We start from the raw sequence: 16,256 nt of genomic DNA, 5'->3' as shown, positions 1-16,256 counted from the left end.
CTTTCTCCATTTGTGCAGTGGTTATCTGAACTAACTTTGAAAAGGTCTGTAATAAATGTGCCAGTTTGTGGGGCTACAGTTTACTTTTGTTGCCTCAAAACATTATCTTGCTGATGAGAGGAAAATCATTTCAGCATAGAACATACGTCAGTAATTCCACTCTACTCAAACCCTGAGACAAAGATGAGAAGAGAAAACGACTGGATATCGTTCCACTGTGACTGCAGAGAAACATTAAGATGGAGTGCAATTCTATTGTTCGTATGCAATGTTCTTATTCCATCTGGCAAATAATATATTTTCTACCAATTTCTCCCACATTTCTCATGGAATCAAAAATTTAATTAGCTGATAATATCTCAAGATTCTGACCCAATAAGAACCACATGCTAGCCTTTTTGTATAAGTACTTCCTTGATCTTGGGTCCAAAATAGATTGTTAGTCCTGGCTACCAACCACTTTCATGAGCAGAAAACATATGCTCCTATGTTATATGACTATGGCAAAAAAAAAAAAAAAAATTCTTACAATTCTTACACTTCACAAAAAAGCATGTTTTCTAAAAAACAGAAAACAAATTCAAATAAATGCATTTCTCATTTCCTGTGCACCCGTGGGCGCTCTGGTGGCATAGTGCCTAAAGCATTTGACTGCTAACCAGAAGGCTGGTGGTTTAAACCCACCAGCCACTCTGCGGAAGGAAGACAGGGCAATCTACTTCCATAAAGATTTACCGCCTCAAAAACCCAATGGGGGTCGCTGTGAGTCAGAATCCACTCTATGGCAGTGAGTTTTTTTTAGTATTACTCTTGTTAGAGGTAAGTGATCACTTAACCCACGAAGACGTGTGCTCCGAGGGGTTAAATGTGCAGCACCCAAAAGTCATAGAGACTTTGACCAGCTCTGGGCGACTCCAAACCTGAGAATTCCCCACTGTACTGCTTCCTTTCTAATATAAACCAAACCAAACTCACTGCTGTCGAGTTGACTCCGACTCTTAGTAACCCTTCCTTGGGTTTCTGAGGCAATATCACTACAGAAGTAGATTGCCCAACCTTCCTTCCGAGGAGTGGCTGGTAGGTTTGAACCGCCAGCCTTCTGGTTAGCAGTCAAATGCCTTAGGCACTACACCGCCAGAGCTCCTTCCTCCCTTTCTAGTATAAGTTGTATTTTAAAGTCCAGTTTAGTGGCCATGGAGGTGGATGCTTGGATATGATGACAAATGCAAATGGTGAACAATCTTACAAATCATAAAAAAAAAAAAAAGATTTTTGTAGTGCACCATTATTTGAGCACAGCCCTCTGTCAGGTGCTCAATAAAAACATTGAATGACTGCATTATTTCTTTTCAATCCCAGTCTACTGTGACCCACAGATATGCTGATGAAAATGTTAGCATTGTTTCTTCCATAAGGGCAAAGAAGTAAACTTTTCACTTAAGTTATTAAAGTGTTACTGTAACTTATTTATTTTTTAAAAATCTCACCTAATATCCTAATCTGTATAAAATTCCAAGTTTGGTTGATTTGTGCCAATAATCTTTAAGTAGTGGCTCTTGGTCCATCCTTTTCCCTTTGTCCCTGGAGCCATCCCTGGTAGCAGAGTTAGATAATGCAGGTTTTCCCAGATGGAGAGAGAAGTTTAGAATCAAAAAAAAAAAAAAAAAATCCAAGCTCACTGCCATCAAGTTAATTCCGACTCATAGTGACCCCCACTGGGTTTCCAAGGTGGTAAATCTTTACAGAAGTAGATTGCCCAGTCTTCCTTCCACAGAGTGACTGGTGGGTTTGAACCCCCAACCTTCTGATTAGTGGTCAAATGCCTTAGGCACTACACCACCAGAGCTCCTTAGAAGTTTAGAATAGCAACTTTCAAAATGATAGTCAACAAGATTAGCTTATTTTGCCACAATATAAGAAGTGTTTAGAAACATTCTCCTAAATATTAGTATTAAGATGTTTAATTAGGGAGCTCTGCTAGCATAGTGCCTAAGGCACTTGACTGCTAACCAGAAGGCTGGTGGTTCAAACCCACCAGCCACTCCTCGGAAGGAAGGTTGGGCAATCCTACTTCCGTAGTGATACTGCCTCGGAAACCCAAGGAGGGGTCGCTATGAGTCGGGGCCGACTTGACGGCAAATAACAACCACCACCACCACCATAAATTTGACAGTTCCTATTAAAAAATGGTTCAGCTTGTGAAATATATATATTTCTATGTATCTCTGTATCTCCCCAGAAGTTAGGTTTGTATGTTGTTGTTGTTATGTGCCGTCAAGTCAGCCCTGACTCATAGCGACCCCTCCTTGGGTTTCCGAGGCAGTATCACTACAGAAGTAGGATTGCCCAACCTTCACACCTTAAAAGTCCCAAAGCTTCCATGTATGGAAGATAGTATGATGATGTAGGCTGAAATAGTAAATGTAACTTGATTAAAAAAAAAAAATTACCATGTCACGTGGGATTGAAATTTCTCTTTTCTGTCAGAATCACGCATTGCTCCCTCATGGCTTTTTTTCTTTAAAAGACAAGCCACACGGACATCTTATTACTGCTCACTGCCGCTTTAGCGGGGAGCTCTGGTGGTGTAGTGCCTAAGGTACTTGACTGCTAACCAGAAGGCTGGCGGTTCAAATCCACCAGCCACTCCGTGGAAGGAAGATGGGGCAATCTACTTCCGTAGTGATACTGCCTCGGAAACCCAAGGAGGGGTCGCTATGAGTCGGGGCCGACTTGACGGCACATAACAAGAAGAAGAAGCCCCTTTAGAGGTTTCCATATTATTCCAGACTGAGATGGAAACAGAGGAAAAATCATTGTACTTAGGACAGCTGTAGTTGGGAGACAGTTCAAAAGGCCCCTTCCAGCAAAAACAGGTAGTTACCAGCAACCCTAGCAACCAAACAAAAGCCAGGAGGAAAACATCCCTTTACAATGACCAGCATGACAGCTGTGATCTTGGGGGAAAAAGCTCAGCGCCCAGAAGGCTAACCCAGCCTCATCTTCTTGGCACACAATTCAGCTCTGAGCTTGTAGTAGGGAAGACAGCCAAGTCGCTGAGAGATCAAAAGAGCTGTGGCCATAAGGGCATCCCTTTTCCCACAGATGCCCCCAGGCTAGTTTCACTTTTTTGTCCATACCTCAAGCAGAACTATTGATTCCCCCTCCCCAGAACTGCTGCCTACAGAAGGTGGGATTCTGGTGGAATAGACTGGGAATGGGCATTGGGCAGTAGTAACATCAAAGTTAATTGGGAAAAATATTCTAGAGGAAATATAGAAAAGAGAGGAATCAAGTCTGTAGAAGGAACAACTGGCTCAGAGTGTTCAAACAATCCATTTTATTAATAGTTTTTGTGTCATTATTATCATAGAAGCATGGGGAAGGAACCAAGGATGGAGAGGGGTTGGGTGAGCTTTGGTCAAGTCTCAATTCTCAGGTTTATATAAAACCCACCAACCACTCCTCGGAAGGAAGACTGGGCAATCCACTTTCATAGAGATACCACCTTGGAAACCCAAGTAGGGATTGCTATGAGTCGGAATAGAGTGGACGGCAATGAGTATTTTTTTTTTTTAAATCTTACTATGTCTCTGTGTGGGTCCCTGGTGGATACAAATGGTTCAGCACTTGCGTCTTACCAAAAGGTTGGCAGTTCAAACCAACCCAGAGGCACTGCATTAGACAGCCCTGGCGATCTGCTTCCAAAAGATCACGGCCTTGAAAACCCTACGGAGTAGTTCTACTTTGCACACATGGGTGTTGCCATGAGTCATCGTTGGCTCAATGGCAAGTAACAACAGCATGCCTCTTGGTACTGCGTTTCTTCCCCAGATCCAAAAGAGCCTATCACTGTGTTACAACCTTTTTTCCAAGGTGACCTCCTACACCATTTTGTTAGATTTCCTAGTTAACCTTTGAAAAGACCATGGTGGCAGGCTGTGGACTGTTTAACTACTTGGTTCCTATACATTAAGAAACCTCAGAGAATTTTTAAATGAAGTTCTGGCCACAGCTAAATAGGAAACCTAAGTAGGTCCCCTAAACATATGACTCCTCCCTACTCCACCCCACTCCCGTTCAAGTTTAGGACTAAATGAAGAGAAACTGGAGAGGTTCCAGAGGACAGTAATGAAAATGATTAAAGGACCAATGATGAAAGGTTCAAGGAATTGGGATTACTTAGCCTGAAGAAAAATTTGAGGGGTGATTTAATGGCAATCTTCAAGTACAGTATGTGGAAGGTTATTACAAGTATGGTAGCCAGCTGTTCTCCAGCTGTGTTGAAGGCTGAAAAAAGGAAATAGAACTAGAATTTCAGCAAGAGAGATTTCAGTTAGATTAGTGGTATCAATGGTTGTCAAACTAACTCAAGGGATAGAATACCATTATGGAAGACCCTAAAATAAAGATGTTTTAAACTTCAAATATGTAGTTGTTGCCAAATCAGATACCAGTTTATATACTGGTACAATCAAAGTTTTAAGGGAAAGGTTTGGAATATGAACTCAAAATTGAGAAAATGTTGATTTTGGCTTTAACCTTCCTTTAACACAAGGGACACCATGATTCTGGGAACCCAGTTCAGAACAAATGAGCTCTGAAAATGGAAAGTACCTGTACACTTAGTATGGTGAGAGCATGGCAAGCTGATGCCTGGGGCCCACCAGGAACTAAAAATGGTCAGGAAAGAAGAGAATCATACCATTTGACTCTTCTCTCTCCTTCCTCCTTATACTTTCACCTGGAAAAGGAGGAGGCCAGGCCGTACAAATGCTTCTGAGGATTTGTATGTTGAGGGGGGAGAGGAAGAGGATCAGTCTTCCTTCACAACAGGTACTGGCCTGTGCTCGTCCAGGGACGGCACCAGAAGAGCTCCTCTGACTGGGATGCTACGGTGCAATCCAGCCCTGGCCATGGTCTGTGGATTTAGCTCGCCATTACCCAATTTTACGTGGTCGGGAATGTTATTCTTAACAAAATACTTTTTTTTTTTAATGTTTTATTACAAAGCGTCTTTTAAAAAATGCTCAGCACATTAACGCAAACTGGAATGACAAACGTTAGATGACAGTTTTGGGCAAAGGCTGCGCCTTGCTATTAAAAAAAAATGGGTACATCGATGCTCATTTTAACAACTGGCATAAAATCCCACTAATCAGCTAATAAAAACAGATACAAATACAGAACATTTAAAGTAATAACAATTCAAGTGCTGGGCTTTTTACAACAAGGGCGTGAAAAGGAAAGAAATGAAAATTCACTGCAAACTGGTCGGCTGGAAGTATCTGTAAGGTTTACCTTTTTTAAGAAAGAACAAAAATCAGAAGAAAAAGAAAATGAAATAGGACTGCCATTGCTACCAACAGACTGGGTTTGGCTGCCGCACTTACTCAGCTCTACAAAACACCTTACGAAGACGGAGAGGCCACTGTTTTGTGACAGAAAATTCACAGAGAAGCCACTTACTGGATAAGGTGTCTGTCAGAAAAAGAGGGCTTCTTTTAATTTCTTTCTTATTTCAAATGTTTCTGGATCTCTGAATTTTATTTAAATGCTCACAGCTAGCAAAATATACAAGAAAATTAAAACTAAAAAGTGTAAATTAAAAAAAAAATTCAAGTTTAAAAAAAGAAGCAAACATAAGGTTCAATTCATCCTCTTGCACTGTTAAATAAAGCTTTAGGAGAAAGGAAGAGAAAGATAAACAAAGACAGAAACAAAAAGGAACTCTTCCACAAATTCATCCGATGGGACGATGACGGACGGACGTGCTGGTGGCTGGCTCCAGTTGCTGACGGCAGGCAAACGCAGCCAAGTTACTGTCCTTGCCAAAATGTTGCAGGTATCAATGCAAGATGCTCTGGGAAGTTCCCAGCAGAGATGGGGGAGGGAAGCTTCTCAGCTGACCCAGGGCCTGTTAGCGTTCTTGTGTGCTTTCTAATTTTCTTTTTTAAAAACCTTTTTTTATGTTTAATTTTGGAATTTGGCTCTTGCAGTAGATGAAAGGGGGGTTTGGCAGTGATTGTCTATAGATCAGCGTCTCTAGCAGTGACCTCAGGATGAAGCTGGTGTCAATTCTCCTTTGGGATCAACTGTGCAAGCCGTGGAGACAGGGTTTTCAACAAGCTTCCATCTCCAGAAGAGGTCCCGGGGTCGCTGCCTTGGCTTTGCACGTTGGGAATGAGTTTCGTTTTCCACCTCAGGAAGGAACAAATGAAATGATATTAATATGAAGGTGTCATAGATCTTTAAAAGATTTTGCCTGTTACAGCGTATGCCTTAATATCTCTGAATTTAATTAATTCACCTTAATTTGGCAGATGGCTCAAATGGATTGCTCAACAGTACAGTAGAGAGAGCTATGGTGGCATAGTGCCGAAGACACTTGACTGCTAACCAGAAGGCCAGCGGTTCAAACCCCCTTCCACTCCTTGGAAGGAAGGTTGGGCAATCTACTTCCATAGTGATACTGCCTCGAGAACCCAAGGAGGGGTCGCTATGAGTCGGGTCCAATTCGACAGCAGTGGGTTTTTAATGGTACATTAATAATCTTAATTTTGTTCCATATATACGAATGCACAGCATTATGATGTGAAATGTATTTAGTGTTTTGAGTCATGGTTAAAAAAAAAAAAATTAAAAAAAACATCAGTAGAAATGGCCAAACATAAATTGGAAGAGTGGGCAATGGCCAAATCAAGAGAAGTTTTGTTAGTTTTTAAAGTGTTTTGGTCTTTTCAGACCACTGTGGGGAGCCATTGTATGCTTATACATAGGACTGCAACACAGTCAAGTTATCCAGAGCACAGCAGACGCCCAGCGTCAGCCCCAGAGAAACCAATGTGCTTGTTCTGTCCACTCACATCCATAGCCCGAGATAGGAAAACTGACCGTATGTTTACTTAAGACTTTACAGTTCTCAACAGTTTTTTCTTCTTAACAACAGGGGTAGCTAATGTGAGCCTGTAATGGACATGCAGTAAGTCTGTTTTAAGTATTTTTAGGTGCCGTCAGGTTAGTTTCAACTCACAGCAACACTATCCTCTGTATAACAAAACACTGCCTGATCCAGCACCATCCTTAAAAGCATAGTTATGTTTCAGCCCATTGTTCAGCCACTGTGTCTTTTTAAGTAAAATGTTACTAAATATTAGTGATGGTAATGAATTTTTTAAAAAAATATACCAGAAGATTTAAAGATCTGAGATTTTAAAAGTGGACTGAAAATGCAATGTAACAGTGTAACAAGATGCAAAGGGAAAACACTGCAGAGTTCAGTTCCTTCACTCAAGACAGCTTTTACCTTGGCAGCTTTGTATCTAAAAAGGCTGCTTTCCTAGCTGCAGAGAGGCCAGAGGAAGGACCAAATCTACCTTGGGTCCCTTGCCAGCCTCAGCCCATCTCAACTCTGTGCTTGTGGTGTCCTGTTACTAGCAGAAATTTCTCTTAAAAATTTAACTGTAAATCAAAAGTGGATTCCCTTACGCTTTTTTTTTTTTTTTTTTTTGAATAAGTAGAAAAAGAAATTAGAGGAGAAAAAAAGGAAGCTTTGAAAGACTTGGATAATGAAACAAAACTTCGGATAGCAAGTTACATACAAACCACTACAAAATGCTTTTCACAGGAGCAGACGCAAATGCAACCACTGCCTTGGAGTCAGGTCCAACCCCTCCTTGGGTTTCCAGGGTGTTATCACTACTGAAGTAGATTGCCCAATCTTCCTTCCCAGGAGTGGCTGGTGGGTTTGAACTGCCAGCCTTCTGGTTAGCAGTCAAGTGCCTTAGGCACTATGCCACCAGAGCTCCTTTTCACAGGAGAGTGATCTGTAAAACGGGATTGGTGGCAGTGCCTACCTCACAGGCTGCTGTGAGAAATGACTTGGTTAATGTATTTAAGGTGCTTAGAAAGTGTGTGGCACACATTGCAAGCCCTGTTACAGCATGTTAGCTATTGTTCTTATTGTAATTACTACCAATGTTGTGTCTAAAAATGATTGATATGAAGTGTAAAGAAATTACTTGTATATGTGGGGAACTACGAGAGGTCCTCAAGACAATTTCAATTCCTAGTCTCCTGCGGGTGGCATAGTGGCTAAGACACTTGCCTGCTAACCAGACGGCTGGCGGTTCAAACCCACCTGCCACTCCTCGGAAGGAAGGTTGGGCAATCCTACTTCCGTAGTGATACTGCCTTGGAAACCCAAGGAGGGGTCGCTATGAGTCGGGCCGACTGGACGGCACATAACAACAACAACAACAACAGTCTCCTGCGGAATTAACCTTTCTCCTCTTGACAGGAAAACACTGCTGCGTTGTGATTTTTCAATTTGAGAGAGTGCCACTCCTTAGCACAGGAGGATCAAAGAGCTAAGAAGGACCCTACCTTTCCAAGGGACAGGAGCAGGACTCACAGCACAGAGCCTGGAAAGGGTGGTGAGGGCACCCCACAGATGTCTGTTTACATTGTACTTCTTCACCACAGAATTTCAAAGGTTTGGTCCAGATTGCTCTTCCTGGGAAGGTTTTCCTCTCAGTGCTACATGACAATATTCAGCTTCCTGAGGGGAATGGCCTAGAAGCCTTGGGTCAGGAGTTCACAGCCACCTGGGACAAGTGCTGTGACTCAGAACAGCCTGGCTATAGGCACCCAAGAGTGTCTGCTTGCTGAAGGAGCCAAACTGTCCATAGGCCGACTCTGACGTGCTGAGGGAGAGACAACATCCACAGCACTGCTGTGTCGCCTGTTCTTATTCCATCACAGCAGCCTGCACTCCCAATTCCCCAAGACTCTCTTTCCCCTCCTTGTCCTACCCAAAAGGTCCTTCTCCCGCCTTTTGGAACTGAGCACAAATACACCATCTGACCATAAGAACAACATATAACACCCTCCCTGTCCCCCACTCCCCCCCACACACATACCAGGAATGAATCCCGCCACCTCCTAATAAAGCTATTTCTTTCTGCTGTCTCACTATTTTTTTCCTGTTTCCCTTTATTTAGTTATTTCATATTGTCCCCTTAACACCCTCCTGTGAAAGTCAGATCCTCTGAACAAATGCCTGTAGCAAAAGGGACTCAACACCACCGGATACTCTCCTAACAGTGTAACTATCCCCTAACAGTGTAACCAGCACTTAAACACATGGGCACAGAAATGGCCCCACTCTCAAATAAGGCAGAAGTTTGTCCCTGGCTGCTCCTTTAATGTAAGGGTCGCCAGGGTAGCCCAACTCCTCTTCAAATGGGAGATACAGGGGCTGTGCAGGGTTGCTTTACAGATATAAAACAGGTCAAATCAAGATTCTTTTCAAGAAACCACAGGCATGAGGATCCGGAGACTGGAGACTTCCCACATCTAAGGCCTCACTGGGGGGCTGCGGCTGAAGCTCAGCCAGACCAGGCGAGCCCCGGCAGAGCCCCATCCACCAGAGAGTCGGTGCAATCAAAGCCAGCAATTATACCACTCTGGCTGCGGCTGGGCTTCAAAGGAGCGCAGCAAGGCTCATCCTACATATGTTAAGGCTTGGGCTCCTCTGTCGCCTGCCAGTGGGCGTCACCTCGTGGGCTGTTCCTATAGGGTCTCTGAGGCCGTTCAAGACCCTCCCGTCCCTCCTCCCCTTCAGCTGAAGTCCTAAACACTCTCACAGGTCAAACCCCTATCTTGACAAAATATTCCACTAATAAATGTTCCCTGGTGGCACAACAGTTAAGCGCTTGGCTGCTAACTGAAAGGTTGGTGGTTCAAACCAACCCAGCAGGTAGGTGGGAGAAAAAATTGGCAATCCACTCCTGTAAAGATTACCAAAAAACCAAACCCACAGCCACTGAGTCAATTCCAACTCACAGTGACCCTACAGGACAGAGTAGAACTGCCCCATTGGGTTTCCAAGGCTGTAAAGCTTAACAGAAGCAGACTGACTGCCTCATCTTTCTCCTGTGGAGCAGCTGGTGGGTGTGAACCACACACTTTAAAACCACAGCCTAGAAAATGCTATTGGGCAGTTCTATTCTGTCACATGGGGTCACACTATGAGTGGAAATCAACTCAATGGCACCTAACCACAACCAAGTAGAGCCAGGGACCCAAATGGACATAGCCGCTTATTAAGAACCGAAGAGGTAAAAAGAAATCTAAAGATGTCAAGTGAGGCCCTGTTTCTGGTAGACAAACAGCATTGACTCTGAGGCAATGGAGCTTTCCAGACCTTGACTGAAAAGATGTGAAGAAAGGAAAAGGGAGAAATACCTTTTCTATAAAACCCTGTCACAAAAGGTGAATGCTTCACCAGCTTATAACTTGGGGTTCTGCTGCCCCAGCCTGCCTCCCCAGGCAGTCCTCTGACAAGAGGAGCCAAGAGGAATAAAACCATCAGTGAGTGTGTCCTGAGCTGAAAGACAAGAGGATGGGGAAGGGTGGAGACCTGCCTTCTGCCCTGTGGCCCAGGATGTACTCTGTCTGGTCAAGCCACCCAGGGCAAATCCAGCAGCAAAGCTAGTCTCCAGGAAAAAGTCCTCTTGGTATCATGTAATATCACCTCTTTATCTACAGCTGGTGAGCAAACCCAAACGATTAAGTTGGTATAAAGACTATTCCCTCCCTCCTTCCTGCTTAGCTCACCTCTCACCTCAAATGCTACGAACAAGCAGCAAAAACCTTAAAATGTTTTTAGTAATGACATGAAATCTGAGGAGAGAGCATCAGAGATTAGTTCTGTGAGAGGTGAAAACAGAAACAGATTCTAATTGCAAAAACTGCCTCACAACACACCACACACCTCATGCCAATTGCCAAAGTTTTTCTGCCTTGGGGAAAACTGACAAAAAGCCTGTTATTTCAGGGTGTGAACTCTTCTGTTGCACAATGTCATGTGTATATGAAGGAAGGGAAGCACAGATTCCCAGAGCAGGAAGCAAGCATGACCCAGCAAGTACAACCCTGCCAGTTTAGATGGGACACTGAGACAGGTGGTCATATAGTGACTAGTGGAGCTGGGCCAGCACCTTGGTCTCTAGCTGTGTGTAGGTCACAGCCTTGATCACTTCTAGGTAGCCCTGTCTGTAAGAGGCTGATGGGCAGGAAAGGAAGAAAATCAACTTCTGCTGAACACTGATGCACCAGGCACTGGGGCTCATCCTCACATGCACCACTTCATGCAATCATCCCAAAGCTCTGCATATTCCCCCATTTATAGATAAAGGAAACCAAAGCTATATGAGGTCAAATAACTTGGCCCAAATCATCCAACCAATAAAAAAATAAATAAATAAAACCAAGCTCACTGCCACTGACTTGTTTCCAACTCATAGAGATCCTCCATTGGGTTTCTGAGGCTGTAAGTCTTTACAGAAGTAGATCACCCCATCTTCCTTCTGCAAAGCAGCTGATGGGTTTGAACCGCTGACCTTCTGGTTAGCAGTCAAGTTTCTTATCCACTATACCACTAGAGCTCCTATGCAACCAATAGGTGTCAGAATTAGCTTTTGATCCCTTAACACAGGCTCTCTCCAGCATACCTTATAAAAAAAATAAAAAAACCAAACTCACTGCCGTTGAGTCAGACCTGACTCATAGCAACCCTTCCTTGGGTTTCCGAGGCAGTATCACTATGGAAGTAGAATGCCTAATCTTCCTTCCGAGGAGTGGCTAGTAGGTTTGAACCACCAGCCTTCTGGTTAGCCATCAAATGCCTTAGGCACTACACCACCAGAGCTCCTCCAGCATACCTTAGAGACTATCAAATTATCATTTCTCTTCCTCTTTCCTTCTATTTATCTTCATTTGTCTACTCATCCCTTCCTCTTTCATCACCAGTCAATAACACCTTTATCATGTAGAGGGGTTCTAGATCTCAACTACTGCAGCCATTATGCCCTAGTGACCTATCTGAAAGCAAGATGATAGAGAATAAAAGGCAGGAGTTAACTTTGAAATTTAATTCTTCTCTAAGATTGAACATGAGGAGCTCTGGTGGCATAGTGCCTAAAGCATTTGACTGCTAACCAGAAGGTTGGTGGTTCAAACCTACCAGCCACTCCATGCAAGGAAGATGGGGCAATCTACTTCAGTAAATATTTACCACCTTGGAAACCCAATAGGGGTTGCTATGAGTCAGAATCAACTTGATGGCGTTAAGTTTGGCTTTTAAGATTGAACATACAAACAACAGCTTCTATTCCTCAGTAGTGAATATTATCCAGTATTTGAGAAAAAAATGATAATGTGGTTAGGAGGGTTAGCACTGAGTCTTGTTTGTACAGTTAAATTCGCCTTTAGTGCTGCATTCAAGACTAGTCAGTCTCCTACCACAAAGCTCTGAGGCAAAAAGATTCCCAGAACCTAGAAAAAGGAGGGAGGTGTCAAGGCTGTCACGGGCCATTAACTGTGTCCTTGGACTCAGGATTTACTGAGGCAGGGTCAACTGGGTACTACTGCCTCTGAATCTGTGTGGCTCTTTGCCCTGGAGTTATTCAGTGTAAATTATGATCATTTAACCAGACGCTGGTGACGTCAAGATGACTCTGAGACAGGCCTGTGACTATACATTGTCCCAGGGGGATTTTGGTTTCCACCTGGAGCTATTGGTTTGTGTTCCTGATATGCTTTTTGTGTCTCTTTTGTGAGGACACACAGTGACACTTGTGAGAGCCAGAACTCTATGAGACTGCCTTGTTTTTCTGGGTCTCACAAGTTTTCTGCCTTTGACAGGGTACAGTCTTACTGCTTTTCTAACACTGATTTTAGTGGAAATCATTTGAGTTTTCCTTCTCTGACAGGTTTTCTGTTTTTCACAGGTTTTCCTGCATACCATATGGTAAGGGAGTTCTGGTAGCTTAGTGCCTAAGGCACTTGACTGCTAACCAGAAGGCTGGTAGTTCAAACCCACGAGCCACTCCTCAGAAGGAAGGTTGGGCAATCTAGTTCCATACCTAAGGAGGGGTCACTTTGAGTCCAGTCCGACTTGACAGCACATAACAACAACAACAACATTGGTGCAGATAATATCCACAGTAAGATCCTTACTACTTACTACAGGAAAAGTTAAATATTTTTGAGGAGAGTAATGAATGAGGAAGAGTGTTGGCGAAGAATGCTGAAAATATCATGGACTGCTAATAGAACTAATAAATCTGTCCTGAAAGAAGTGCAGCGCGAATGCTCCTTGGAAGCGAGAATGGCCAGACTTCGTCTCCCCTACTTTGGTCATGCTGTCAGAAGGGACCATTCTCTGGAGAAGGATGTCATGCTTGGTAAAGTGGAAGGTCAGTGAAAGAGGGGAAGGCCCTCAACAAGATGGACTGACACAGTGGCTGCAGCGATGGGCTCGGGTAAAGTAGGGATCATGAGGCTGGCACAGGACCAGGCAGTATTTCATTCTGTTGTACATAAGGTCATTATGAGTTGGAGACAACTGGACAGCACATAACAACAACAACAAGCAGTCATGAAAAGAGAACCTCGAAATTCCATTTTAGTTCTAAGTGGAAATGCTTCAAGAAGACAATGACTAACTAGGTAGAGATCTGTCTTATTCCCACCTCTAAACTCTATCCAGTCTACATTTCTCTCAACTTAAGTTCTCTTAAAGATGTTAAGTTTAAACTTCTTAAAATGAGATGACAAGATCAGTGCACACTTTTCTTTCTTTTCAAATCCAGTATTTCCACTGTTGTACCTGTGTGTGTGTGTGTGTGGGGGGTGTTAAGTGTATGCAGTGTAGGGAGGCAATCATGCACCATGGGTTTAAGGGTATGGGCTCTGAGGGCAGACTGTCCCAGGTTGTATTTGAACCCTGGTTCTATCAGTTACTAACTGGGTTTTTCTTGGGCAAGTTACTTGCAAATACTCAATAGTCCAGTTTCCTCATCTGTAAAAGGGAGATTAAATCACTATACCTCATAAATTGTGTTGAGGGAATGAAAGGAGATAATATGTGTGAAGGGCTTGACAGTGAGAAGAGTAGCTGTTAGTCACTCTAGTGGGTCAAGACTTGGAGTTACAAACAAGCAGATCCAGGTTCAAATGTGACACTGCCACTCACTAGCTGTGTGACCTTGGACAAATTTTACAGTTCTTACTAAAAAATGGTTCAACCTGTCATATATAAAGCACCCAGGACATTATATGTGGTACATAATGGTGGTGCCATTTCACCGCTTTAACTTCACAAGACATGTTTGAGGTAGCCAAGATCATATTATTTTACAAGACTTCTCATGAAAAATTAAGACCAATAGAGAATTCTGTAAATCCATTAAAACACCGCTTTTAAAAGAGAATGTCTCCAAAACACACCCTAGTTGAGAAAAGTAATTTCAAAAAGGTAGCAACTTAATTTATTATTACAATCATGGAGTATGTACCTAAAATTTTAGAAATTTCAGGCTAGACATGAATTAAAACATAAGCAAAAAAGTCATGAGGTACTTTTCAAATGCTTTCATTTTTTATCACCCTCATTCTGTCAAAAGGAAGAAAGTTACTCTGCCTGTGGACAGTTATAAGCAATATCCCCTCACTCATCTCAATCTCAATTATCTGGCAGCTTCAGTTATGAAGAATGTAGCTGAGGAGTAAGAAGTTAAAAAGCCCTCAAGCAATAAAAATAATGCCAAGAAATTAATGCACAAAATAACATATTTTGCCTTTCTTCATAAGAAAGCCCTTCATATCCCTCTGACAGCCTACTGACATTTATGCATTATTCAAAAAAGCTCTGGTTTCTGCTTTCCCAAGTCTACACAGCCAGTAAGAAGGAACACTGTATTATAGGAGAGGGGACACAGTCCCAAACAGCAAAGGAAGACACAAAATAATTTTAGAAAGCAGAGTTTTAAAATCCCACAGTATCTGGGCACATTATGAATAGTGGCTGACAGCACCACAGTCCTTGTCACCATCCACTATATTATATGCAAGGAGCCATAGTGATGCAGTGGTTGAAGAACTGGCTGCCACCCCTTAGTAAAGGAGGATCAAAAAGCTAAGAAGGACCCCTAACTTTTCCAAGGAGAAAGGAGCAGGACTCAAGCACAGAGCCTGCCTGAAAAGGGTGGTAAGGGCACCCACAGGTTTCTATTTACTCTGTACGTTTTCACCAGCTTTACTGTGGGGGAAAAGGTGCAGCAATCTGCCCCTGTAAAGACAACAGCCTTGGAAACACTATGGGGGCAATTCTACTCTATTTTATAAGGTCACTATGAATTGGAATCAACTCAATGGGAATGGGTTATATTATATGTACTGTAGAATAATGGCATGAGACATTAAGAAATCTTTAAATTCTTTTCAGTGTACTCAGTTGAAAAAGATAGCTGCACCCAAGAGTTAAAATGAAAAATGGTATGTTTTGATACTTAAAGAAGTAAATTCGAGTTCTCTTATAGAGGTGGTCATTTTTCTGGATTGGGAGCTATTCCTCTTAGTTCCAGACTTCTCAATGAGAAAAATGTTCTATTAAACAAAAGTTGTCCAAAATAATTCTTTTTTTAATTGTATAGACTACTTTTGCACTATCTTAATTCACTTCCATGGGCTTTCATAACAATACTAAATATGAAGTATCTTGAGGGTTTTCACCAGCCTTACGTGTTTCTCTCCCTCACCTGCTATTTTTTCTTCCCTCTATCATTTTTTTAATGGCGCCTGACCAGTCCTGCTAATTGGAGGTCCCTTTCCCTGTTTCTGCTTCCTGAAGCAACTTGGGAGATTTTCTGATCTAGCTTTCTCTGATCATTAAAGAGGGAAAGGGGAATTGATGGAAAGGGGACTGCAGCAGCAATTTTTAAAGCTTTCAACATATGTATGATCCCCTCCTAAGTTCCTCATTAAAACACAGCTGTCTAGATTAAAAAAATCCTGCTTAATTTAAAAGACCCCAACAACCAGCTTATGAGTGAGTTGTAGTAGGTAACTGTTAGGTTGTTCCCTAGCTCACCTCTTAATTATCCCAACTCCAACTTCAAGGGTCCAGCAGTTAGCCCTGACAGCCAAATTGTACAATGTGACCCAAGCTGGGCCAACCAGAGTCCTTTCTCCAGAATTTGAAAGTCATTCTCTCTGGGAGACTGATACTATAGCCAACATGCAAATTTGGAAGTTCTGGACACCATTAAAGGACTGAAGGAAATCAATCTGCAGAGGGGAGAAGAGAGTAATTTTCAGAGGAAGCGGCCAATGTCAAAAGGCAGCAAAAGCATTTGGACAGCTTTCCAGCACCCTCTTCCAGGACTCTCCTTGACCCAAATGCACTACTG

General features: G+C 42.7%; 1 protein-coding gene across 1 annotated transcript in view; it reads right to left on the bottom strand.

Annotated features, from left to right (window-relative positions):
- Positions 1-6,121: 6,121 nt before the first annotated feature.
- The window catches only part of LEF1 (lymphoid enhancer binding factor 1), a 167,272-nt gene continuing 157,137 nt past the window's right edge, over positions 6,122-16,256 (bottom strand). The window contains exon 11 of the mRNA XM_042780933.1: positions 6,122-6,201. Coding sequence (XP_042636867.1) covers positions 6,122-6,201 — 80 coding nt within the window. The remainder of the gene's footprint in view (positions 6,202-16,256) is intronic.

The sequence above is a fragment of the Orycteropus afer genome, unplaced genomic scaffold (assembly GCF_000298275.1).
Source record: "Orycteropus afer afer isolate SDZICR_OR568_19922 unplaced genomic scaffold, OryAfe1.0 scaffold00071, whole genome shotgun sequence".
NCBI classification, from domain to species: domain Eukaryota; kingdom Metazoa; phylum Chordata; class Mammalia; order Tubulidentata; family Orycteropodidae; genus Orycteropus; species Orycteropus afer.
This window is presented reverse-complemented; position numbering and strand designations above follow the sequence as displayed.